At 31.8% G+C, this 24,212-nt stretch overlaps 1 protein-coding gene and 2 pseudogenes across 2 annotated transcripts; 2 read left to right on the top strand and 1 right to left on the bottom strand.

Moving 5' to 3' along the window:
• Nucleotides 1-8,560: 8,560 nt before the first annotated feature.
• Nucleotides 8,561-10,732, bottom strand: LOC108451175 (receptor protein kinase CLAVATA1-like; annotated as a pseudogene).
• Nucleotides 10,733-13,491: 2,759 nt separating this feature from the next.
• On the top strand, nt 13,492-16,234 carry LOC108451813 (rac-like GTP-binding protein ARAC11). Of its 2 annotated transcripts, none has more exons than XM_053028224.1 (7): nt 13,492-14,358; nt 14,751-14,838; nt 14,932-15,041; nt 15,145-15,208; nt 15,520-15,584; nt 15,693-15,758; nt 15,871-16,234. In XM_053028224.1, exons 1-7 carry the CDS (start codon nt 14,260-14,262, stop codon nt 15,958-15,960), a joined length of 582 nt encoding a protein of 193 aa, XP_052884184.1. In that variant the 5' UTR covers nt 13,492-14,259; the 3' UTR covers nt 15,961-16,234. The 2 variants fall into 2 exon arrangements, with proteins under 2 accessions (XP_052884184.1, XP_017604992.1); XM_017749503.2 differs by having other exon boundaries at nt 13,497-14,358; nt 15,862-16,234.
• Nucleotides 16,235-18,625: 2,391 nt separating this feature from the next.
• Nucleotides 18,626-23,417, top strand: LOC108453847 (SAL1 phosphatase-like; annotated as a pseudogene).
• The last annotated feature ends 795 nt before the right edge of the window (nt 23,418-24,212 follow it).

Raw genomic sequence — 24,212 nt, 5'->3', positions numbered from 1 at the left:
GGGAAAGGAGAAAGTGAACGAGGATATCGAATAAACCTGAGAATTTCGATTTGTATTTCTATAAACTATGCTTAATGATTTAATACAATGTAATTGTTATTTTTAAAAGTTAGAATGTATAATGAATGATATGATGGAAACTGTTACTACTTCTGTATTGAAATGAAAGGATTTGAATACCCTATTAACAGTGTCGGGCTAGTCGGATACAATTGGCATGCCATAGGATTGGAAGTGTTCAGAGATATTCCGGCTGTGTGTCGATAAGACACTATATGTGTCGACTACTGTGACCATTTTGGATTCGTTTTAAAGAGGTACTTCGTACCTGATTATGACTGTTACTGTTACTGTTACCCTACAGTGTATTCCGGTTTCGGCCGATGAAACACTGTATATTATCCCCGGTGTGTGGGTTGGATCCGCGTTTCCGTTTAGGTCCGAGTTATGTTAATAGGGGTAAATGAAAGTACTAAAGACGAAGACTGACTGCTATTGATTATGTGACTGTGACTGTTATATGATTATTAAAAGGTATCGAATGATATGAAATGTATGTAAAGAATTACTTAATTACATTTAAGAGCTAAGACCAGAGATTAAGCTATTAAGATTATTGTTCTAAGCATTAGTTTGTAGAAATACCACTGAGTGTATACTCAGCGTACGGTATGTTTCCATGTGCAAGACTAGATACGAAAGAAAGCTAAGGACTCAGCATCCAAGTCAATTTTGAACTCAAAGTGGTGAATACTTTTCTTTTGGTAAAATGACATGTACCTAGGTTGTTAAGGTGTTATTTTGTACATGATAGTGAATAAACATGACTGTTGTTGAAGCATGGTATGAAATATGCATATTTTGGAAGTTAAACTTACATGAGTTTGAATAGTATGATAATGTAGTATAATTTTGATATGAATTGTGGTGCATAATCCTTAAGAGGTATTGAAGTGAATGAATGAATATTTGCTAAGTTTGAATGGCATAATGAATGATATTTAATTTAAGAACTATTAGTAAATGTTTGGGTGTGAATTAGTTGTGTTTAGCACGTGAAAATAGCTTTAAAATGGTCAAAAATTATGTTTTCACACAACCAAGTCACATGGGCGTGTGCTCAGGCCGTGTGGCTCTCTGTTTATATCACACGGGATATTCCCACAGTCATGTGTGCAAGTCAGATCTGCCCACGGCCTGGCCCCATGGCCATGGGTGTAACGCCCCTTACCCGAGACCGTTGCCGGAGTCGAGCACAAGGCACTACTAAACTTATTTGAGCACTTAACCAAATTTAGATAATTTATATAATACTTTTCAGACAAGCTGTCCAACTGTGTCATAGTTGCTAAATAATTCATATCTCGAGTTATAAAACTCGAAATCCAAATCCGTAAATTTTCTCTGAATTTATACTCATATATCTACTTACCAATTTTTTTCTAGAATTTTTGGTCAAGCCAATTAGTACAGTTTATTATTTAAATCTCCCCTGTTTCAGGGTTTGACTACTCTGACCTTTGTGTATTACGAATCAGATATCTCTCTGTAAAGAGCTTCAATGACTATGCCGTTTGTCTCTAATAAAACTAGACTCAATAAGGAATCTGTACATATAAAGTATGACTTCTAATTATCTTTGTAAAATTTATGGTGAATTTCCAAAGTCAGAACAGGGGATCCAGAAATCGCTCTGGCCCTGTTTCACAAAAATTTAAACATCTCATAAAATATAGCTCATATACCTGTTTTGCTTCTTCCATATGAAAATAGACTCATCAAGATTCGATTCCATAATTTATTCATTATTTAATTCCATTTCTACTATTTTTAGTGATTTTTCAAAGTCAAACTACTGCTACTTACGAAAACTGTTTTAGTACAAATATTGTTAACTAGTTTATAACATCTTTACTTCAATTCATTCAAACTCTATACATGCCATATAAATCTTTAAACATAAAACAAAAACTACCGAATTGATCTGAATAGTGTGCCTGTTGTGTTGATCCGATCTACCCACTTCACTTCAAGTTAATCTACATAAAATATTAAACACACACAAGTAAGCTTATTGAAGCTTAGTAAGCTCATAGGCATATAAACACAAATCATATCAAATATCGTACACAATCATATATCTATTAGTTTAACTATTTCATCCTCCAAATCACAATTTCATTAATAACTCATTGGAATAATTTCCATATGGCAACTCACAATTTAACTCCCTTAGGCCCATTTCTCATTTACTTCATTGTCAAATTAGGGAACAATAAGGGAATTGAGTGCTTCATTATCACATTGCCATAGTAAACTATGGACTTTCACATTGATACGCATCACACTCCGAAGCCATAGCCTTGCCATGGTCTTACACGGTTCACATATCATACCGAAGCCATATCCCAGACATGGTCTTATACGGAATCGCATTATCACATTATACCGATGCCATAGCCCAGCTATGGTCTTATCTGAGTCACATTATCACATTGCACCGATGCCATAACCCAGCTATGGTCTTAAACGGCGCACTTATCACATATTTTTCGTCAATTCATCGAGGTCACGAGAATAGAAGCACTCAAATCCATTGTTCCTACTAATTTGTACTTTTAGTTACACATTATTTATTAGTTAATGCAAATTGATAGTATTCATCAACAATAAAATACTTTAACAATCATAATATTTTCATATCAAAACATTGAACTTTGCCATATGAACTTACCTGGACTAATTTGTAAAAGTCGTAGAAATTCGGGGACTATTCTTGAATTTTCTCCTTTCCACGATTCAGTTCGTTTTCTTGATCTATAATTATAAAATCATTCCTTCATTAGCATCCATTTCAATTCTATTTCACTTCACAATTTATGCTGTTCAAATTTCGAAATTGCACTTTTACCCCAAAATTTACAATTTTCACAATTTAGTCCTTCTCAATTCACCCATCAATTGAACTAATTTTTCTCAATTAACATTTTATTTTATCATTATAAACTATTTCAAAACCTTTTATATTCTTAATTTCAACAGAAACCTTCAATTCACAACTTTTTCACAATTAGGTCCTAAATATCATTTCCTATCAAAATCACTTAATAAAACCACCTTAATATAAAATTAGAACTTAAATTTCATAATAATTCATCATAAAATTCCCTTATCCATCCAGGGTAACTTCCAATTTCACCCATAAAATCAAAAACTAATGAATTCTACAAGTGGACCTAATTGTAAAAGTCATAAAAACATAAAAATTATCAAGAAAAGTAAGAATTAAACTCACATGATGTAAAATATGAAAAACCAGCTTTCTCCAGACCTTCTATGGCATTTTAGCTGAGAAAATATGAAGAAATGTCTAGATTTTTCAATTACATCATTATTTAACTATTAACTTTTATGCTATTTCCAATTTTGCCCTTGTTCACATTGTTTTCTTGCTTATTTCATACCCAAACCGTCCAGCCATTAACCTTTGGGTCTAATTGCTCTTTAAATCCATCTTTTAAATACTTAAGCTATTTACTCACAATTTAACAAATTTTGCGCTATTTTCAATTTAGTCCTTTTTAATTAATTAGCCATCCAAACGTTAAAATTTTCTAACTGAAACTTTAATACTAACTCAATGACACTCCATAAATATTTATAAAAATATTTATAGCTCGATTTTCAACTTTGAGGTCTCGATACCTCATTTTTGACCCGTTTGACCTAATAAATTCTTTTAATTCACTAATTTCACCATTTCACAAATTCTTCTAAATTCTTACTTGACTCATAAATATTAAATTACTATCTTGTTCAATCTTATTTGTCGAATTTAGTGATCTCAAATCACCATTTCCGACACCACTGAAAATTAGGCCGTTACAATGGGAACCCCACGGACTGGCCATACGACCATGTCCCAGGCCACACGGGCATGTGTCCCTATCTTCAAGAAAAAAATTTCAAAGTTGCCGGTTTAATCCCGAATTACTTCTAAAGCATGTATTGGGCCCCGTAAACCCATATTAGGGACTTTATAGTGTAATTTGAAAAGTTTCGATTTGGAATGCAAATTTATGACTCGGTTTTGTATAAATGCTAGTGTATAAGTCCAGTAATACCTCGTAACCCTATTTCGGTGACGGTTTGGGGTTAGGGGGTGTTACAAACACACTTATGACAAGGTCATTAGACGAGTACTAATTGAGTTTCTTTCGTAATGGTATGTCATTAGGGGAGCTCAGTCACGATACTATAGTAGAATGACTACGTGACTAAATGAGTTTATAATTAATAGGCAAAAAGCTGGAGCTTAATTATAAATTATTTAAACCCTAATCACATATGTCCAATCGGTTCATCCACTAGTTCGTTGAAACCAAAAAAAAATTGCATGTTGAATTAAATGAACATAAATGGATAAAAATGGTAAAGTTAGAGAAATAGGAAACATTTAAAAATGAATGGGGTTTTTTCACTAAATGGAAATGTCCTGGAAAATTAATTTATGATTTTTCAAATTATTAATTAATTAATTAATTGAAGTTTGAAAATGGAGGTAAATTATTTGGTCATTGTGACTTCCTTGAATGTAAAAATATTAAATATATTTTATTATAGATTCTTTTATGGTAAATTTGTAACACCTCTAACTCATATTCGTCCTCGAAACAGGGTTACGGAGTATTACTAGAGTTTACAGAACAATTTCAATTAATTTATGTCAATTACTGTTCATAATTGAAATTAATTATACACCATCATATAGTCTTTTTTTTAAAATTAATCACATGATAACCCATGTAATAAAAAATTGCATAACTTAAAATAATCACTCTTTCAAGAACACAAGTATATTTTCAATTGAACACTTACCCTTTAAACGCATAATATAAATAAACATATTACCATTTAACCTAGCTTGGCATTTGTCTAAGCATCAATAATAATATAAATAATGATCATAAATTAAATATATAAACATTAAAATTTAATACTAAACCTTAATATTTAAGTATTTTCCACAATTTGATACTAACATCAATATTTAACAAAAATCACTTTATATTATCATCATACAACAAAATTAACATTCTAAACCCACTTGATGTTTATAATTTCTTTCCATACATTAATATAGACAATAAAACAATTCATTTTCTTCAATTTGGTCATTTTCAATATTTTTACAAAATTTCCCTAAAGTTTTACTTTTATTCAATTTAGTCCTGAGCCTAAAACATGTAAATTAGCTATTTTTAAAATAAAATCATACTATCTGAATATTCACATATATTTTCCTTCTCCTCCACTCCATTCCACATCCTTAATATATAGATAATACCACTATTTCCTTGTATACTCATAACAAACTGTTCACTTGAGTCATAGTCACTAAATTAATTATATCTTGAGCTAAAGAATTCTAAATCAAGATCCGGTTAATTTTTTAGAAACTAGAATCAAATATATTTCTACCATAAAAATTTCAGAATTTATAATTTAGCCAATAAGTACAGTAAAATCTTCAAATTTATCCCTGTTCTGCTATTTGACAACTTCGACCTTTCTTTACTTAAAATTAATTATCTCTTAGTACAAAATTCGGATAATGTTCCCGTTTATTTCTCTTGAAAATAGACTCATTAATAATTTAATCATCCAAATTTAAACCCCAAATATTTTTATACAATTTTTAATGATTTTCCAAAGTCAGAATAGGGGAAACCAAAATCATTCTGACCTTGTCTCACAAAATTTATTATATCTCATAGTTTACAATTCCATTGCTTACAACGTTTCTTCTTTAAAAAACTAGACTCAATAAAATTTAATTTTATATTTTATTCAACCTCTAATTCTATTTCCATAATTTTTTATGATTTTTAAAAGTTAGACTACTGCTGCTGTCCAAAACTATTTTAGTGCAAGATGTTGATTACTAAGTTTATAACTCCCTTATTCCCTTTCTCTATAATCTTTTCCATCACTTTCTCTTATTTCCCTTCACTAATATATCAAGAACATAAAACCTTATATAAGAAAACTCTACTATAACATCATTTCCATGCTTTTTCAATAATATCAAACTTAAAAATATATTGAAATCTTGATGTTCTTACCTTGTCCTATTAATTTCAACCTTTAACTTGATTTTCTGTCTCCTCCAACTTCTATTTCTTAAATCTAACTTGATATTCTATCTCCCCATAGTCTCCTTGTTATCTTTCTCTCTTGATAGCTATGAAAATTCTTTTGATTTCTAAGTGAAAATGGTAAATTTTTGGTGAAAGGACCAAATTATAAAGAAAAGAAAGTCCTCATACGTTGGAATGCATGGGAGGTTGATGATGATTCATCTTCCTTTTCTTATATATACTAAATAAAATAATAATAAAATAATAAAATATTATTTAAAAATCAAATTAAAATATTAATAAACTAATATTTATTTATTTATTTATTTAATCTAAAATATCTCCAACATATCATTATCTTCTAGATTTCTCTCTCTTCTAATTGACCATTTTGCCCTTTATGAGCTTTTAAAATTCCATCATTGAGTCATCACTTAATTTGGTAAAATTGTAATTTGCTCCCTAGTAATTCTTCACCTATTCAATTTGGTCCTAATTCATCCATTTTCCTTAATTTCTAAATCATTCCACCCTTAAAATATTTGCACTATTGGTCCTTCAAATTTTTCATATTTACTCTTTAATCCCTCAAATTTTGAGTATTTATTCTTGAGCAACAAAACTTTTCTCACTTTTACGATTTAGTCCTTTCTTGAATTAATATATCATAATATACTTCCAAATGTTGAAATAACTCAAAATTTCTCTTTTTGTCACTTTATTTCCTTATTTTACTATATCAAGGATAATATCTTAGTGTAGAAATTTTCGGGATATTATAAAAGTTGTCGTGATTTTGCGAATTAGAATCTGTTTGAGAAAATCATTTAATTGAGAAATTAATTAAATAATTTAAATTAATTTACGATGTTTATTTTGTAAAATAGAAAAAAAAATATTTGATTGAATTTAATTATAAAGTATTGAGTTAAAAGTTCAGGAAGCATTTATAAATTAGACCCGATACGGGAGAGGCCCTAAAACCCCTTATATTAATACATAGGACGAACCCTAGTATATTTAACTAGGGTTGTTGCCCTTCTCTTTCCTAGATAAACTAGTATTTTGTTTTTATTTATTTATTGAAATATACTTCTACTAATTCAACAATTGTCCTTATAAATAGATGACACCAGTAGAGCTAAATACACAATTTTAAGACTCAAAAATTTAAATTCTATTTTTTTTTAAATAACAACTCTATCAATTTCTATTAAAGAGAGAATTTTGCTTTCTCACTCAAAAGTAAGTAAATAATTTATGGTTCTATATTTGATTTGAATTCGTTCGAACCCACATCGAAGCAGTTTGTGGTACGAGAATTACAGAAAAGGTCGTTCAGTTGAAAATTTATTAAATGTACTCTAATTATTTTTCATGAAAATTTATAAAAGTATTATAATTGTTTATCATGAATATTAAATGTACTTTGATTTTTATCATGAAAATTTATAAAAGTAGTAATTTTTAAATTTTTATAATATTCAATAAATTTTTAATGATTTATATTTTTCTACTTTCTCTATTTTATTTTTATAATATTTAATAATTTATGATATAAATTTATCTTTCCTTGCATCACCTCTCTTCGACCAAAACTATTATTCATCACTCATTTTAAGCCACCAAATACTAAATTCATTGTCACTCAAACTCCTTAGCCAGCACCCAATACAAGCATGATCACCATCACTTTAAGCTCCCCAATCTCTTATTACTAAAACCAAAGATCCCAAACATGCAAAACAACAAAAATTTTCTATAATATTTATTTATAATTTATTGAGTGAATATTTGGTAAATTAGTTGTGCCTTTTTTTAACTCTACAAGCAGAATTATATATTTGTTATGTGCCCTGTTTTTTTATATACCCTATATACACTTGTCATTAACCCAATCTTACTTATGGAATTTTAAATTTCTTTGGTAGTGTGCCAAATATGTCCCTTATTTTTATATTTTAATAAAATTTTTACAATTTCTAAATTTTTATAATATTTCCATAACATATTGATAATATTGATTAATCTCTAATAGTTTTTATTTATAATTTTATAGTTTTTCTATAATTTTTATAATATTTTAATAATTATTAAACTTGAATAATTTAAAAATCAATTAAACTTTCCACGTTAAACCCTAATTAGTTACCATTTTTCTTTCCATCAGTTGCAAACTGCGACTATATTCCATAAGTTGCTAAATGGAGTTGATTGGATTATAAACTCAGTGATATTTTGACTATTTTAGGGCATTTATCTTATAAAACCTTTAAAGTAACAAGAGGGAAGAAACCATGCATGCTGTTGCGACGTCCGTAGACACCACAGTAAATCTTCCCAACCCAAATTTTAGTACAACACCAAGCTTGATAAAGTTTGGAAATCAAGGAAGTTGGAAGTGAAGTAACATCTCCACATTACATTAACCTAGTATATTTTATAATACACGAATTACGTATACATTTATAAGGTTTAACATCCTTTGTGCTGGTTGGACTCCAAACTCTAGTTTCCCTCTAGTATGATTAACAGAATGATTGTGATTATGAGCTTGGAAGCAGCGAAACATGGTGCGTGACCATGGCTTGAACCTCTAGCTGGACAATGACTATCGTTCGAGGGACAGAGGTTGGGGTTTCCACTAAACGAGCTATCGTCGAAGAATAAGAACTGGCCAGCACTGGGGACCCTTCCAATCAAATTGTTGTCCGAAACATCAAGTGTTGCGAGGCTCGTCATGTTCTCGATTTCAGCAGGGATTTCACCTGTTAACCGGTTCCTGGAGACATTGAGTTGCTTAAATGTACCAACTTGTTAATTCCTTTTGGGATTTCACCGCTGAGACTGTTCTGACTGAAATCGATTGAAGTGAGCGAAGTACAGCGAGAGATCGAAGGAGGGATTTCACCTGTGATGTTGTTGTTTCTGATGTTTATCTTTGAAAGTACCTTGATTTCGAATATTTGCTCTGGGATTTCGCCTGAAAGTTTGTTCCTTGCAATCTCCAGAACTTGTAAACTGCGCAAGTTTCCGATCGCTGGAGGGATTTCACCACTGATCAAATTGTTTGAGATTTTTAACATTTCAAGCGAATCACCTGACATTCGCGGTGGGAGTTCACCGGCGAAGAAATTATCGTCTAGCTCGACGAAACTCAGCAAGGGCAAGTTGAAAATTCCGGCCGGAATCGTTCCATTGAGATTGTTTTTCTTGATACGAATCTTAGTAAGAGATTTGCAGTTGCCGAGTTTTTCAGAGAGTGGACCGAAGAAGAAGTTATCCATCAGAATCAACGCCTGTAACGTCCCTCCCTTACACAAATCTAGTGGAATCGACCCGGTGAGGTAATTCGAAGAAACGTCAAGATTACAGAGCTTCCCATTGCGGCCAAGATTCTCCGGCAATTCACCCGTGAAGTTGTTTTCCCACAGTTTAAGCACTGCGAGTTGGGGTAAGTCACCTACATATGACGGAATTGAACCGTGGAGCTTATTTTTGAACAAAAGGATCATAGAAATGTTCTGCAAGGCAGAGAAACTCTCTGGTATCTCCCCCGTTAGTTCATTCAAGGAAAGATCAAGATCCTTCAAGCTAGTTAAACCAGCGAGTTTGGAAGGGATCCGACCAGTGAGGGAGTTCTGTTGAAGGAGCAATGTACGCAAGCGTTTCAAATTACCCAAACTCTCGGGAACCTCACCGGTTAGGTTACAGCTTGCCATGTCGAGGATTTTGAGTTGAGTTAAGGACCCAAACTCAGGTGGGATTCCTCCATGGAAGGCGTTGAAATATCCGAGGATCAAGCTCTTAAGGTTTTTTAAACGACCCAAGGAGGCAGGGATTTTCCCAGTTAAATCATTGGCATTTAGACCCAAGTATTCCAAGCTCTGGATGTCGGAGTACTTGTCGGGGACCTCTCCCGTGAAATAGTTGCCTCCGAAAGACAGATGCTTCAGATGTTTCAGGTTGGCGAGTTCAACGGGGAGAAGGCCAGTGAAGTTATTGTTATAAGCATCGAGAATCTCAAGCTGGGTCATACCTGTAAGAATTTCACCAGGGAAACTCCCCCGGAAATAGTTATTAGAGATGTTGAATGTCTTGAGAGAAGTCAAATTCCTCATCTCCGTAGGAATATTCCCCGTAAGTTCAACCTTAGAAATGGTGAGGTTCACGAGCTTGTTCAGAAGCCCTATCTCGGGAGATATGGTGCCGTAGAGGGGAGCAAACGACACATTCAGAGCAACAACACGGTAATCCTCGTTGCATTTGACTCCAGAGAAATGGCAATGCGCTGATGGAGACGACGAGAATTCCCAGTCGTCTACCCCTGAAGCTTTGGGTCCAATCATGGAAGACTTGAGCTTCAACAGGACTTCAAGATCACTGTAACCCTTGGTGCTGGTACAGAATAGTAGAAGAATCATGGAAATATAGAGAAGAAGGTAACTGTACAAGCTTCTCATTTCCCTCTCTTTGTTTAGAGAAACAGAATAAGTGGAAAGTGAACCGCTGGTTACTTCCAAGGCTTGAAATATGAAACTCCCATGCTCAAAAGCAACTTTAAATCGATTTTTTTTTTAATTATTCCAATATCTTTTTCAAAAAAAAAAAAATCTCCTCCCCATCAACACTTTACCCCACTTCTCTTGGAAATTTTTTAGTTTCCCTCCCCTTTTTACTTAAAAATAAAAATCCCCACAAATTTTTTATTTCTTCCCTCTTTACCCAAAAATCTTTTATTTTCTCTCCTTTATCACCAAAATATTTTCAAAACCTAAAAAATTATTTTCTAAAAATTACATAAAATAAAAATTCTAGTTATTTTTTAATTTAACTCAAACAAATATATTTGATTAGATTCAAATTCTATTTCACTTAATTTGATTCAAGAAAATTTTAAATTAAATTAAAATAATAAAATATAATTTATAAATTCAATTAATTTAAAACTTTTCGATCGAATACTCAATCTCTTTATTAAAGATTTTACATATTTATTTAATATATAAAATTTAATAATATTTATGTTAGTAGAGTAGTGATTAGGATTAATTTAAATTTAAATTACTAATTTTTAATGGTGTAATAAGTAAAAACTAAAATGGTTGCTTTGTAGATTATGAGAGGCACAGAGTGAGAAGGGAGACAAGCATTGATGCCAGTTCCCAGGTGTCAATATACTGTAAATTCATGTTCTGTTAAACAAGTTAGTGGGAGAATTTTATGTAAGAAGAATAAAGCCACCAATTGTTCTGCTTCCAATAGGGTCTCCCCTCGCAATACATGTTGACAAAACCTCCACAGAAATGAGATAGAATTAAAGAAAAATCTAAACTTTTTGCGTTAAATTATCTAAATTGATTTCTTTTAACGTTGATGAAAAAAAAAATCATTTACCAAAAGAAACTAAAATGGACTAAACTAAATTGTTAATATTTAGGAATAAATAAATTGCATAATGATACTTTTAGCACTTAACCTTTCTCTAAAAGATCAAATAAGTCCTAGGGCTAGGATCGAAAGAAAATAGGAGGAAAAAGGAGAAGAAAGAGGGAGAAGGGAAGAGCGCACCTGTCACCTGAAAAAGATCGATGACGGCACTGGAAGCGGTGGCGGTAAATAGGCGGCTAGGGTTTCTATGGAGGAGAAGGAGAAGAGAAAAGAAGAAATAAGAAAAAATTACGAAGATAGAAAAAGTTAAAAAACAGAAAAAAACACGTGAGTTTTGTTGGATTAAAAAATACTCATGCGGATGCCACGTCATGTTTTAATGGCCTCGTTAAAATTTTTTGATAAAAATTAATTAATTTCACCAAACACTATTATTTAAAGATTAAAAGAGAGAAAAAAAATAAAAAGCTAATTTATTTTTTTAGAGAAAAGTTAAAGGATTAAAAATATTATTATGCCTAAATAAATTTACAATTGTGCCATTTAGAACTAATAGGCAAAAGCTTTAATTGCTGCCCAGGCTACATGCCATTCGGTCTTTTTTTTTTCTCAGTGAAGGATACATGAAAGTGAAGCATATTTGGTTCACATCTGTCTATGCAGAAAATCACTTCAACTGGTGTTTATGTATTGTTTGGATATGAATAGTGTTAATTTGTTTGGAAAGTAAGAGGGTTTGAATAAAATATAAATGTGAAAAATAAGTTTAAATAAAAAATAAGGTCCATTCTCTAAATTGGTTGGGTTTTGGATAAAATTATTTTAGCCCCAAACCTAATTTGGCCTGAGTTTGCTTAACATATTTTTAGTTTATTTAATGTATTATATTTTTAAAATTTATTTTATATAAAAAATTAAAACGGGTGAGTTGGATCGTATTTGGGTTTAATAATTTTTATTTAAGTGGAATTTGAATAAAATATTAAGCTTATTTTTAAAATTGAATCAAGTCCTAAAATTTTGCATCAATGTACAATTTTATTTTTAACTCGAGCAAAAAGGTGTAATTTGGTAAAGTGGGTTTAGAAAAAAAACATTCCTTTTATAATGTTTTTCGATGCTGAAGGTTATTAGCTTCTTTTGTAATTGCTCATATAGAAGTGCGTTTTAATTTGAATTACAAAAAAATAATAAAAATACATTAGTTAAAAACTTTATATGAACATATAAATGACATTATCAAAATTTCATAGGTTTTTTAAAGTAAATTTTTATATGTTAATACTAAAAAATTTATAGGTTAAATATCGTTAAAAGTACTTATAAAATCATTATCAATACATTAGGATTAAGCTAAATAATTATTTAAATAAATAATAAATAATTATATCAATCAAAAAGTTCAAAAATATTTTATCCACATTTTTTATTAATAAAATTATAATTTCCAATTTCCAATATTAATATATTTTCTTGTATTTAAAAAATCCAAGTAAATTCTTTAAAATTTATCCAAGGATGAATCTTGTAATTTTTAAAGAAATGAATTAAAATAGAAATAAATAATATTTATCATTTAATATAATAAATAATTTAAAATAAATATAAAACAAATAATTAAAATATTTATAAAAATATTATGATATACATTATTATTTTATTATTTTAATAATTTCATAAAAGTAAGATATTTTAAAACTTATATTATATTTATTTTTAATATAATGTTCTTAATAGTCATTTTTATTATTTTTACTTCGCACACTGATTGTAGTTGAATCCAAACGCACAGCGCATCATTTTTCTTAATCTCATCGTAGGCAAAATCACTATCTATACAAAGGAAGTTTATCAACTAAAGCTTTCTATAAATGAGGTGTAGTGTGATTGCTAGATTTATTTTTTAACTATATATTTAAAGTTTAATATTCACTTACTTACTGAGAATAGAACATATTTTTATAATCAATTATTTATCTTTTCAAAAATACTCAAAAAGATTAAAAATGGTTATAGATGCGGGATTATGAAAAAAAGGAGAAGGAAACATTCCGTGGGATTTACTCAAATTTGGTGTTAACATGAATTGTGAAGTTTTGTTTGGAAAAATCGATCAAAATTATGTTGCTGAATTTAAATATTATTATTATTAATATTATAATGATAAAAAAAAAACAAGTACTATATGAATTATCAACCTGAATCATGCGAATTATTGATCCATTCGTCTAAATTAACAAATGATCTAATTTTGTTTAATTATTAGATGATGATGATGATGATGAGGAGGAGGAGGAGGAGGAGGAGGAGGAGGAGGAGGACGATGTTATTGGAATGTGAAAAGGATGATATTAATAGTAAGGGGTAAATGATGAAAAAGGAGTTGTTAATAGGGGCTTACGCTTAAACCGCAATCGTCATTTGTGATTTATTCTAAATTCCTCCAAATTTCCTTCCATTCATTTTGCCACATTTCCCCCCTTTTCTTTCTCCACATTTTCTCTCTCGTTTTAACTTTGCATTTTTCTCTCCAATCTTTCTGCTCCTTAGGGTTTGCCTCGTGGAGACAATGATGAGGCCTATGGATCCTCATTCTTTGCTTAACTACAACAACAACACCGTCAACCATATCTGAGAATATCATTTTATTGGAGGAAAACTATATATATATATCCGAGAGACGGGTAAAGCAGGCTTTAGGCGGTTTTCCGTACGGCGGCGAAGGGAAATGAGCGCCTCCAGATTCATAAAATGTGTAACCGTCGGCGATGGCGCCGTCGGCAAGACTTGCTTGCTGATTTCCTACACGAGTAATACTTTTCCTACGGTCAGCCTCTTTCCCGCATTTTCCTCATCTTCGTTGCATGATCTCATGATTTATCTGCGGTTTTAATCTAATATTAGCTGAACATGTGTGTGTGTGTGTGCGTGTATTTATTGTTTCCGAATAAGTGAAAGAAGAATTCTTTAACGTTTGTGTGAGCTTGGTTCTGTATTTTGCAACTTTGAATTTCCTCGGAAAATTATGCTGCCTTTTATAAATGCTGTTAAGGTTTGTTTTAATGTCTCACAATGTAAGCAGATCAGGTGCAACCACATCTTTTCGCAGTAAATTTAAACCAAGATTGGGGCTTTGTGCTCTTTTGTGAGGGATAGCTTATTTTGGTACTGATTCTGCAAACTTTTTTTTTTTTTGGTTTTACATTGTTCTGGTAACAGGACTATGTGCCGACTGTTTTCGACAATTTCAGTGCAAATGTTGTTGTGGATGGTAGCACTGTCAACTTAGGTTTATGGGATACTGCCGGTAATTTGGAAAATTAGTTTCTGAAATTCCTCTTCTATTATTAAGTTTGTTTTATTTCTTGCCTTTGGGTCTGAAATCATGGTCTTGAAACAGGTCAGGAGGATTACAATAGATTAAGACCACTGAGCTATCGTGGGGCTGATGTATTTATTCTTGCATTTTCTCTCATCAGCAAGGCCAGTTATGAAAACGTTGCTAAGAAGGTTTAAACATCGAATATCTTCTCTTTTTAGATAATAATTTGGTTCAGTATATCTGTAATGCATGTGCCTGATTTTCATGTGTGTTTCATCCTCTCCATTTCAGTGGATTCCTGAATTAAAGCATTACGCACCTGGTGTTCCAATAGTACTTGTTGGAACTAAGCTTGGTATGATTCTTATTCCCAGGACAACGGTATTCTTTTACATGATTTAAGTCTTTTTTGTGAATTGCATTTGGTTTGAAAACTTTCTCAAATTAATAGAGTATCGAAACAAGCATACAAATTATATATTTAGGGATGGGATGGGTTGGAGCACCACGTTTGAACCTTGGGCATAGTGCCAATGGACTTGAAATCCACGTGTCATTGCCACATGCAATTCACAAACAAGACTTAAATCATTGTATCCTTTTATACCAATGTTGATGAAATTCTTTTGGTTTCGTCAAACGGTCTCTTGTTTCCTCTGGCTGCAGATCTTCGGGATGATGAGCAATTCTTTATAGACCATCCAGGTTCAACGCCTATATCCGCAGCTCAGGTACATATTTAAACGATATTAATTCTTTTTTGTTTCTTCTTTCTTTTTTATGGTGTGGAATGTGTCTCATTTATTTAAAATATCTGTGTTGCATTGCTTTTTCTTGAGGGAGAGGAATTAAGGAAACAGATAGAATCCCCTTCCTACGTCGAATGTAGTTCAAAAACACAGCAGGTTACATATTCTCTATATACATTATTCATATTTTGTTAACCGAGAACCTGTGGAAGTCTGTTTTTTATTTCCCATGAGATTTTGTGTGACTGCTTTACTGCAGAATGTGAAGGCAGTCTTTGATTCAGCGATTAAGGTAGTGCTCCAGCCTCCGAAAAAAATTAAGAAGAAAAAGTCATATGTTGGTTGCTCGATATTATGATCAATGGAACATTCAAGTCTGACGAAGATGGAGGACCTGTCGGCTTCTCGCGACTCGTATCTCTTCTCACTGTCAATTTTTTGGGTTCTTTTTATTCAAGGAAAGCAGTAAGCCCATCATGTATAGTCTCAATTCTTAAACTGAAATTTTAGGGATTTCTGTGAAAGCATCAGCAGGTGGTATGTTTTGTGTTTTACTTTTTTTTTTTTTATAATTTATTTTATATATACATACATCTCTTGTTAAATGAAATTTTTTTATGTTTTGATGACAAGCATTTCTTGTTTACCATACACGCCTCTTCTGCTTTTCATGGTTAAACTGCACTCATGTATTAACAAGATGTGAAGAATATCCACCACCCTGTTTTGATATACCCTTTTTATTGCATGATATCTAAAATGAATGCAGGAGGAAGTGAATTTGACTGTGTTTATGCTTGTTTTTTTTTCTGTAGTTTATGGATAAAAATTGGCATTGTATAAAAGAAATATTAAAAATGAGAATTTAACTTGATGCTTTGAGTTAAAACTATTATAATGTCGTAAATTATATAATAATAAAATTTGAAATAGAAAGATTGTATTAAATACTTAATGTCTTCTTAAATGGTATAAAAGTTGGCTTTATGTGTAGGTTTTAAGGTATGTTTACCCTGTATCTCTATCCGAATTGGAAAAAAAAACCACGTGCAGAATTAGTAACTCTTTTAGGAAGTAAAGAGTTTAGAGTCAGATTGTATTGTTTTTTAATAATTAAAAAAAAGAGTAAATCTGTCATTATAATCTTTTAATTAAAATTTTATTTATTTTTATTATTAAAAATTGACGTATGTGACATCACATGTATCTCATGTCGACATACAAAGAATGGAATTTTAATAAAGAATTAATTTGTTCGTATAAATTGATTTATATATTTTTTAATAAAAGAGATCAAATACAGTTTGACTCGTAATATAAAATGCTAAAATACCATGAATGATAACCAAATTTTTTTCCAGAAAAAGAAAAGTTGATTAGGAAAAGCAAATCAAGGTTTTGAATTATTCAGGAAATCAGAACAACTTAAAGAAGAAAAGGATAGAAGAAATTTAGATTTTGAATACATTTGTCAAATTTTGGAGTTAGTCAAAATAGTTCATTATAATTAATTAGTCAAAAATTAAAATCAGTTTCCAGTTTTACACTAAATTAAAGTGCACAAAACAGATTGCAAATTTGAGTGTATTAAAAAGACTAAAACTAAATTTTAACTAATATATTCAAAATCTAATTTTTTACCCTTTCTCTGATACATGTACTCGATCCTTATTTTTACAACTTAAACTTATGTTCTTTTGATTAAATATAGTGAAACGTGTCAATTTTTTTATTAATTTCATGATGATGGGTTTCCTTAAAAGAAGTCATTTTAATTTTTAAATAATTTGAAACTTGTCCAATTTTTTCTTAAAAAACTAGACATTTTTTTCTTTTATATATTAGATTAAATCATATCTACTTGTAAAATAAAATATTTAATGTTAAAAATATATTTATAAAAAAATTCAATAATTACATTGTAGGTAAAGTGTTAAATTACTACTTATTTATAAATCCTTATCAATTTCAAGTTCCATTGGTTGGCATTTATTTATTTTTATTATTTTGAAGCAGTGATTTTTATTTATTTTTAAACCTTTCACATAAAATATCATTATAACTCTTACTTGTTTAAAACTAATTCTAAATCACTTTTCTATCAAATCTGTGTAATGTGAAAAATTTTACTATAATATAGATTCGTAAAAAGTAAAAATTGAATTCCAACTATAAATATAGAACACAAATGTATGTTTAAAATTATATATCTTGAGTTTTTAGTCAAAGTGGGTTTCTTTGTTTAGCAGTTCCTTTGCGCAGCGAAGGGTGCAAGGATAGGATTGGAGATGGCGGTAGTGAAATAGAGGAAGAGATGGCGATATTGTCTATTTCTAGTGGAGAAGATGAGACTTGGCAGATCGATTTGGAAGAGGGATTGGAGGGGGAGGGGGAAATTTGAGTGTAGTGGGCAGTTTCCTAATTGCAAGTGTTGTGCAATTCCAAGTTGTGCGTACAACCCTATCTAATTTATGGCATCCTCTTGGGGGAGTGACGATTACAAATCTGGGGGAAAATCAGTTTTTTTTTGCAAGCTCTATTTTGAGATTGACATGGATAGGTTTTTGGAAGGAAGCCCTTGGACGTTTAATAATCATTTGTTGATTTTCCACAAATTAAAGTTAGGGGAAGATCCATTGTCTGTACCGTTGTTTTAAGTGAATTTGGATCCAGGTTCATGATCTTTTGATGGGTTTAATGTCTAAGGTGATGGCAAAATAGTTTGGTGATTTCCTTGGGCAATTTTTAGATTATGACGCTAAATCCATAAGTATGGGCTATCGAAGCTACATGAGAATTAGGGTACAGATTGATGTGAGGAATATGCTAAATAGAAGGAAGAAGATTGTTTTGGGTAACAAAAGCTACATATATGCTCGATTCTAATATGAAAGATTATTAGTGTTTTGTTTCCTGTATGAATGGTTAGGGCATTTGAAGAGATTTTGCCTAGTGAGGATTGTTCAGGAAAAAAAATGGTGTTTGAATGGGATCTTTTAATTAAAGCAATTGCAAAATGAGCAATGGTAGCGTCAAGTTGGTTACATGAAGAAGGGGAAGGTCCACGACTTAGTGATCTGGGAAAGGCATTCGGTAAGGAGGAGGAGGGTGGGTAAATGAATATATAGGGTCTTTTTAGAAATGTTGATTTTAGAGAAGTTAATGCAAAATTAGGATTGAATATGGGAGGAAAGAAAACAAGTGAAATCAGAGGGGAGGAAAACATGGATTCGAATAGGGATCTGGAGGAGGAGAATTGTCCGATAGAGGTTGGAGAAGGAAAGAAACAACCTCGTAGTTCATATTTCTGAGATATCGATTGGCTTTGAGAGGTAGGGCAGCCAGATACAATGAAACTATTAAGTTCGAATGTCCGAGGAATAGGGAACCCCCGGATTATTCGTTGCCTTCGGCACATGCTAAAGGAGACTAATCCCGAGATGACTTTCTTTATGGAAACTAAGTTACAAAGTTCAAGGATGGAGAAAGTTTGAAAGAGTTGGAGTTTTGTGGAAGGAATTTATGTGAGTAGTGATGATACAATGGTGGATTATCATTATGTTGGAAACAAGGGTGTAAGGTGTTGTTACGTAGCTTCTCTTTGCACCATATTAATATGATGGTGGAGGGTGACATAGAGGATAACACTGGCAGTTTACTGGTTTCTACGGGCATCTAGTGGAAAATTTAAGGCATCAATCATGGAATTTACTACGAAAACTTTCAGCGAAAAGCACTGAACCACGGTTACTTATGGGTGATTTCAATGAGACAGTGTATTCTCATGAGAAGCAAAGGGGGAGATTAAGAGATGAGAGGAGTATGGAAGCTTTTAGGTTTGCTCTTGATGACTGATCTCTTATATGTGGGATACAAAGGCCAATGGTTTATGTGAAAGCGTGGAAAATTGTCTCAAAATAACATTTGAGAAAAGCTTGATAGAGGGGTAGTAATAAAGAAGTGGTGAGATTTATTTCTGAATTATAGCCTTAAACATTGTATGCAATCGGTATCTGATCACTGCCCACAATTACTTAACACTTGTAGTTTGGTTGAGAGGCAAGAGAATATGTACCGTAGCTTTAAATTTGAAATGGCTTGGATACTTGAAGAGTTATGTGAGGAGGAGGTCTGACAGCTATAGATTGATTCGGAGGGTTTTGTGTTAAAGAGGTGGGCAAAGGAGGTGAGGCAATTTCGAGGATGACCATGAGTAAATTACAGCATCGATTAGATGAACTAAATAGTAAGTCTCTAGCTGATGAGGTGCTGGAAGACTTAGTCAACACGAAAATATAATTAGGGTGTATTTGTTTGCCTGGAAAACATTCTTGATTTTCTGGTGTTTGTTTGACTGAAAACATTTTACATGGGGAAAATGTTTTCAAAATCTCGGGTAAAATGCCTATGCTTTTAGGGAAAATGTCTTACAGATTTTTTTTCCGTAAGACATTTTCCAATTCTCACTAGTCTTTCCCCCTTGCGCAGTTCTCCATCTTCCTTTTTCTCCATCCAGGTACTTTCCTCCTACTTCTTCTATTAGGCTTTTCGTTGACAATTTCCATACTTCATTAACGATGGTTTTTGATGGGCAACAATAGAAAATTCATTTGTTTATCTTATGATCTGATTCGAAATGGGTATTTTCAGAAACTCACATTTGTAGTATTAATATATTCCAGCTGCTTTGCCATAAACCAAGTGGGTGCTTCCATCTATGAATATCAAAACCAAAGCTTTTTTCACCGTTCTAGTTCTTTCTTCTTGCATGGTGGAAACGAAAGCCTTTATGCTTCAAAGCTTCACGTTGATACTGACAAAAAGCCTTCTCCTGAGGAAAATCATCTCAATGGCAAGTCTTTTATCAGGTCATCATTGTGTTTTTTTTTCCCCTTTTATTGATCTATTTCTCTTTTCCTAGTTTCAGCTTTTCCTTTTAGTGTTGCATTATAGGATAATTTTTTGTTTCAATTATGATTATCAGCTTAATGCCCTTTTTAATCTAATTTGAACAGTGTTAATAATGTTATCAATTTTTTGGGGATTTTCCTTTTGGGGATTTGGTTGGTTTCATTGCTCATTTCGTTATTAGGTTCTCTTTTAATGGATATAAATTACCATCAATTATATGTTGGATAATTGTAAGCTAACAAAGTGGTAGCTTATCTGCACTGTTCGCATTAGAAAAATTAAACAAGTTGCATGTTTTTGTACTGAGCATTTTATCATTTGTTTATCTCATGATTTTGTCCATGTTTTATTTGAAGATTGTGGATCTTTTTAAGGGACCAATATTGGCTTCATTTTGTTTTCTATTGAGATTCTGTCAGGAGCAAACAAATTTACTTATGTTCTGTCATGTTTTATTGAATGAATGGATGTAAGAATGTTACATTGTGAAAACCATCCCATGATTTATTGACACTAATATCACACAGCTGGAAAATCTGTTATTTAGTCAATTTATTCGGTTTGGCATGTCATATGCATCAATGTTGCAATTTAGATTAATGAAGGCATTATTGTTCTGTAATTTCAAAAGGAAAATATACAGATGATTTTATCATTGGTTTGGTCTGTGATATATTTCATCGTGTCAAGCTGTATATATATATAGAAGCTGAATTTGGGTTTGGGGTGTTTGTTTTAATCTGCAGAATGTACAAAAGGCTTTGCTGCAATCAGATGTTCAATCCAAAACTGATAGAACTCTTGTAACAGTAGCTGATTATGGTTTGTTTCTAAACTGCTGCTTCCTCTTTGGTTCTTTCACCCAACATTACCAGTCTTTTAATCCCCTTTAAGAAATATGTATCTTGGATTTGAAATGGGTTCCCATTTTTTTTACCCTGATGATTTACTTGCTTCTTCCTTCTTGCTAGCATGTTACTAGGAATTTAGTTTTTCCTTCTTTTCACAATTTGTTATACTAGGGAATTTACAAAGTTGAATGATGTTTCCCTTCTTCCATTGAGCAAAAGTTTCTATTGGATGCAATGCTCTTTTGTTTTTTACTTTTACATTGTTTATCCCTAAAAGTTTCTGGTTTAAATAATATATGTTGTTCTTGGTCTCGTCATCTTTCAACTAAAGGGTGGCAGAAAAGAATCCTAAACTGATTACTAACATGTTGCCTTGACATTTTTATATTCTAAAATTTTCATCAGGCTCCCAGGCAGTGGTTAGTTTTGTACTGCAGCAGGAACTTCATGCTGAATTCTTATTAGTTGCCGAGGAGGTGAATCTCTGTACTTGTGAATAATAGTTTCAGCAGCATCCATCAGCCATCTTTCTTTTTAACATCATAGAATCCTTCTTTCCTTCTAAATAATGTTTGGTTTCTCTTTAGGATTCTAAAGATCTTCACAAAGATGGTGCCCAGGAAATAGTAGAGCGCATTACAGAACTTGTGAACGATTCTTTAACTAGTGATGGATCATACAATGTTACTTTATCCACAAAAGACGTTCTCAAGGCCATTGACAATGGCATATCTAAAGGTGGTTGCCAAGGTTGACATTGGGTTTTAGATCCTATAGATGGTACTAAAGGGTGAGCTCTGAAACTTTATATTTAACATAAGTGATTTTATTTTAGTCATAAATAAGTTGGTGTCTGCTATAATAATGATTCATGTCCACTAAGTGCTTGTTGTTTACGATATGCCTTATCCAACATGAGGTGGTAACTTTTATTTTCGGTCTTTAACTCAGCCATGACTGCTGCAGGGAGATGTTTAGATTTGCTTCCAATCTTCTGTTATTTAGTATAGAAGGATTGATTGGAGAGCAAGAAAAAGGGGCTACCTAAACAGTACTTCATGCAAGATAAACCACAAGTCTGTCTTGGTTTTGATATATGTTATGAATGGATTTCTTTACAATTTGGTGTAAAAGAAGTTGGCTGCCTTTTCTTTGCTAAAGTTGGTGGTGGAACTTATATGCAGCCACTTGATAGTTCTTCGGCAGTGAAGGTTATAATGATTTTTTAATTTATTATAATTTTTTACTATTAATCTGAGTACGTATTTGCAACTTGTACAATTTTATGGGTTTCAGGTGCAAGTAAGTGCTGTTGAAAATCCTGAAGAAGCATCATTCTTTGAGTCATATGAAGCAGCACACTCCATGCATGATTTATCTAATTTGATTGCCCAAGTACCCCCCCTCTCTCTTTCTCTACACACACACAGACACATATAGACCAGCACATGAATAATGCACTGAAAATGTTGAGATGTAAACAGAAACTTGGTGTCAAAGCACTGCCGGTTAGAATTGACAGTCAGGCAAAATATGGTGCCCTGTCCAGAGGAGATGGAGCCATATATCTGCGTTTTCCTCACAAAGGGTATCGAGAGAAAATATGGGATCATGCTACTGGGTGTATTGTTGTAACTGGTATGGACCAATTTCACTCCATCATTGGCTTTCTTTCAAAGTGCTAAGGATTAGTTGGCTGACATTGGTTTATTTTTCTGCCCTTTCACCTGTTTGCAACTCATGATTTGCAGAAGCTGGGGGTGTGGTCACAGATGCTGCAGGGCAGCCCTTGGATTTTTCTAAGGGAAAGCATCTTGATGTGGACACAGGCATCATTGTTACTAACCAGAAGTTAATGCCATTACTGTTAAATGCAGTTAAAGAATCCCTAAAAGAGAAAGCTCCATCCTCATGATCTGTTTTAGAGGCCGGCTTCATCCTTTCCTCTTAATTATACACTTGAACAATATTGTTGTTATTATGTAGTGTGCTACTAATTATGCATTTGGATAATATTATTAATTTCTAGTATTAAATGTGGTTTGGAAGCAAATTTATAATTATTCAATCGTTGTTTTATTTTTTATAACACAATTACAAATAATTTAGACTTTGGTTGTTTTTAATTTATGACGGTTAATATTATAGCTTAATAATTGAGTATTATTATATATTTAATTTGATTTATTTATTTATAAATAAATCATTGCAATATATGTAAAAATAATTTAAGTATAAATTTATTAAAAACAATTTAAAGTATAAATTTATTAAAAACAATTTAAAATATAAATTTATTAATATATGTAAAAACAATTTTTTGAAAAATATTTTCAAGAAATCTGCCAAATAGAAAATATTTTACACAAATTCATCCAAATACTAGAAAAGTAAATCATTTCCAGAAAAGTAAATTATTTTCCAGAAATCATTTTCCGGAAAATATTTTACTGGCAAACAAATGGAGCCTTAAATTTGGAGATTGATAAGGGAGAGAGGTATTGAGAGTAACGGGTAAATGCCAATTGGTTGAGAAATGGTGATCAAAATACATTTTTTATAGGTTTGTTTCTCAATGCAAAAAGGCGAAATCTATTGATCGACTTGAGGATGGGGATGGTCGGATGATGGTTGGAGATGAAAGGATTGAAAAAATTGCCTATCAGTATTTTTCGAAGTTGTCCACTTCACAAGGTAGAGGAGATAATAGGAGACTCTTTTCAAGTATTTTGATTCATGTTACTGATGACTTGAATGAGTTCTTGAGATCAAGATTTAAAGAGGAGGAGATAATGGCGACAGTTCGTAGTATGCACCCTATGAAGGCACTAGGGGAAGATGTCAACTC

The sequence above is a fragment of the Gossypium arboreum genome, chromosome 5, assembly GCF_025698485.1.
Source record: "Gossypium arboreum isolate Shixiya-1 chromosome 5, ASM2569848v2, whole genome shotgun sequence".
Taxonomy (NCBI): Eukaryota; Viridiplantae; Streptophyta; class Magnoliopsida; order Malvales; family Malvaceae; genus Gossypium; species Gossypium arboreum.
The sequence above is the reverse complement of the archived record's forward strand: the minus strand, read 5'-3'. Positions and strand labels throughout refer to the sequence as shown.

Coding starts and splice junctions, on each gene's coding strand:
- LOC108451813 (XM_017749503.2), top strand. CDS start 14,260: ATGAGCGCCTCCAGATTCATAAAATGTGTAACCGTCGGCGATGGCGCC. Junction 15,042..15,144: donor ATGAAAACGTTGCTAAGAAG/GTTTAAACATCG, acceptor TCTCCATTTCAG/TGGATTCCTGAATTAAAGCA. Junction 15,759..15,861: donor GTAGTTCAAAAACACAGCAG/GTTACATATTCT, acceptor GCTTTACTGCAG/AATGTGAAGGCAGTCTTTGA.